The sequence below is a fragment of the Camarhynchus parvulus genome, chromosome 1, assembly GCF_901933205.1.
Source record: "Camarhynchus parvulus chromosome 1, STF_HiC, whole genome shotgun sequence".
NCBI lineage: Eukaryota > Metazoa > Chordata > Aves > Passeriformes > Thraupidae > Camarhynchus > Camarhynchus parvulus.
The window spans coordinates 85556333-85558923 of NC_044571.1; the positions used below are offsets into that span (position 1 = coordinate 85556333).

General features: G+C 60.7%; 1 protein-coding gene across 1 annotated transcript; it reads left to right on the forward strand.

Moving 5' to 3' along the window:
* The first annotated feature begins 1826 nt into the window (after window positions 1-1826).
* Window positions 1827-2228, forward strand: LOC115908118 (thyroid hormone-inducible hepatic protein-like). Its single transcript, XM_030956451.1, has one exon. The coding sequence runs from the start codon at window positions 1827-1829 to the stop codon at window positions 2226-2228; it is 402 nt and encodes a 133-aa protein (XP_030812311.1).
* Window positions 2229-2591: the final 363 nt, after the last annotated feature.

Consider the following 2591-nt stretch of genomic DNA (forward strand, 5'->3'; position numbering starts at 1 on the left):
CAGTATTTCCTCCCGAACCGCCTGGGGGGAGGAACCAATTGAATCTGCTTTCCTAGAGGAGCCCCTTTGGGGGATCTCTCCCAAATTTGCCCTGAAGCAGAACAATGGGTCATGAGGACATGCAATGGGGACAGAGATGGGACCAAATGCCACAAGGGGAACTGCATCCATGGGACTGAACTTTAATGGCCCACAGGGGAGCACAGATGGTGCCACCTTGACATCCATCACCCCATCCTGGAGCAGAGGCCATGGCTGGTCAATGGCCAGGACTCTTGTCCCTTCTTATCTTGCAGTATGTGGCAATTGGAGGAATTGGTTCTATTTTGGGAAAAGCCAAACGCTCCTTCCTCCCTTTTGCAACCCTCAGTGTTGGCAGCTCTCCCACTGTCCCCTCCTGCCCAGCCAGGTGCCCATTCTGCCACCGGCCCCCTCCCCCTCAGACCTGAACCCCCTGCTCCTCTTCTCCATGATGGGGTCCTCAGAGGCACAGAGAGGATTTGGCAATTATTCATATCCCAAGGAGAAAGAGTTGGGGAGCCACTGGAATCTGCTGAGCCCCTGTCACCCCCAAATATTCTGCCATGCTCACTATGAGCAGCTTGGGAGGCAGTGGGAGGAGCAGGACGGCAAAGCATCCCCTGTGTCCCTGTGTCCCCAGAGCCCTGTGATGTGCCTGCACCTCCAGGAAGCTCTGCAGGTGCCCTGATGTGGCCAAGGCTCTGTCTGGCACCTGCACGGGCCAGCAGCACCCACACTCCTTGGTGCAGCAATGGGCCCCATGGCAGGGCACAGGGAGATGCCAGGACACAAGGAAAGGGACAAGAGGGGTGGCCAGGACAGGTGGGGAAAGGGTGGGCAAAGGGTGCGTGGCAGTGCAGGCTGGGACACAGGGGGACAGAGGGAGAGCTGCCAGCACCAAGGGTTGCAAAAGGAACCAGGTACCCCACATCCTTTCCAAAACCAGAACCACTGTCCCTCATTGCCCCACGCCACAGGGACATGGAGGGACAGGCAATGCTGGCTGGTGCCCTGGCTGTGGCTTTTGCTCTCCCAGAATTTCAACAATTTCAGGGAAACCCATGTCCACAATTCCGAGGGGGCAGCAGTGGCTCTGTGCTGCTGCCACAGGAGTTCCACATCATGGAGTCAGGTCCCTGTCCCTGTCCACATCCCTGCTGAGCCCAGGTTAAGCTTGGGGGCATTGGATGTTTCTGGGCACCCAAATCTCTGGACGGCAGCAGGCTCCGTTGTCCCCAGACACCCAGTGGGACAATGTTCCAGTGTATTTCCAGTGTGTTCCACATTTCCCTATGTGTGCTACAGGGGTTGCTCAATGTCCCTGCAGTATTCATGTCCTGAACACGTGGCAGCAGGAATGAGGGGAGGTGACAGTCCCCTGCAGCCTTCCCAAACTGGGCACAGGAGCTGGAGCCACAGCCAGAGGGCCCCAGTGCTGAAGGTGTTGGGGCATTGAGATAATACAGGACAGGATGGGAGAGACCCTGGGCACCTCTCCTCCTTGCTGCCCCCCGTAGCTCCTGGCATGGGGAGGCAGCAGGACCCCTGGCCAGCTCGGGTGAAGGCCACGGGGAGGCTGGGCCAGGAAAGATTGCACAGAGCCAGGGACACAGCAGGGCCGATCCCCGGCTGGGCTGGAGCCAAGCCCGACCCCAAGGGCATCCAGCCCAAGCAGGGCTGGCAGGGGAGGACAGCAGGGGAGGGCCGTGTCCCAGCAGTGCATAAAAAGCCCCCGCAGGGCCAGGGAGCAGTGAGCCTGTGAGAAGAGCCCAGAGCAGCAGTGCCAGAGCTGTAGGAGAAGGGCCATGGAGCAGTACTTCTCAGCCACGCAGAAGATGGAGCAGGAGGTGATGTTCCCCAGCCTGCTGCGAGGGGTCTTCCCGCAGGAGGAGGGGGCAGCCCCAGCTGCCGAGAGCCGCACGGACCTGTACGAGCGCTACCAGCTCCTCAAGGCCATCAAGCCCATGGTGGAGAAAGGCCTGGCCTCTGTGGGTGACCAGAGCCCCAGCGGTGCCGACACCGACGGCGACACATCCTTGGACAGCAACGGGGCCGAGGATGCCCAGCTCGAGGAGCGCCTGTCCCAGCACCTGACTGGCCTGCAGCAGGTCCTCACCCACCTCACCAGGGACACCAACGCCCTGACCCGCAGGTACAGCCAGATCCTGGAGCAGATCAACCTCAGCGAGGGGCAGCCCAGCTGGTGACCCTGTCCTGGCCACCAGGTAAGACCTGGGGACATGCAGAATCCAGGGGCAGCAAGACAGTGGGTGGCCTCCCTGTTGGCAGAGGTGCCCAGCAGAGCAGGGGAGGGAACGTGCTGGGAAGGGCCTTGGAATGGGGGCTGTCCCCTCAGCTGGGGGTGGATATCCCTCTCCATGCTGGAGGAGGGAACCCTGCCCATTGCTCTGTGCAGAGACTGCAGGGCTTCAGGGTCTGTGGACTCAGGGTTGATGGTCCTTGTGTGCCCTGGGATGATCCTTGGAGTTAAGGAATGCTGCTGTTGCAGGACAGGTGCTGGTGTCAGGAAGCACAAGACGTCCCCGTGGCTGACCACTGCAGGCTCTCCC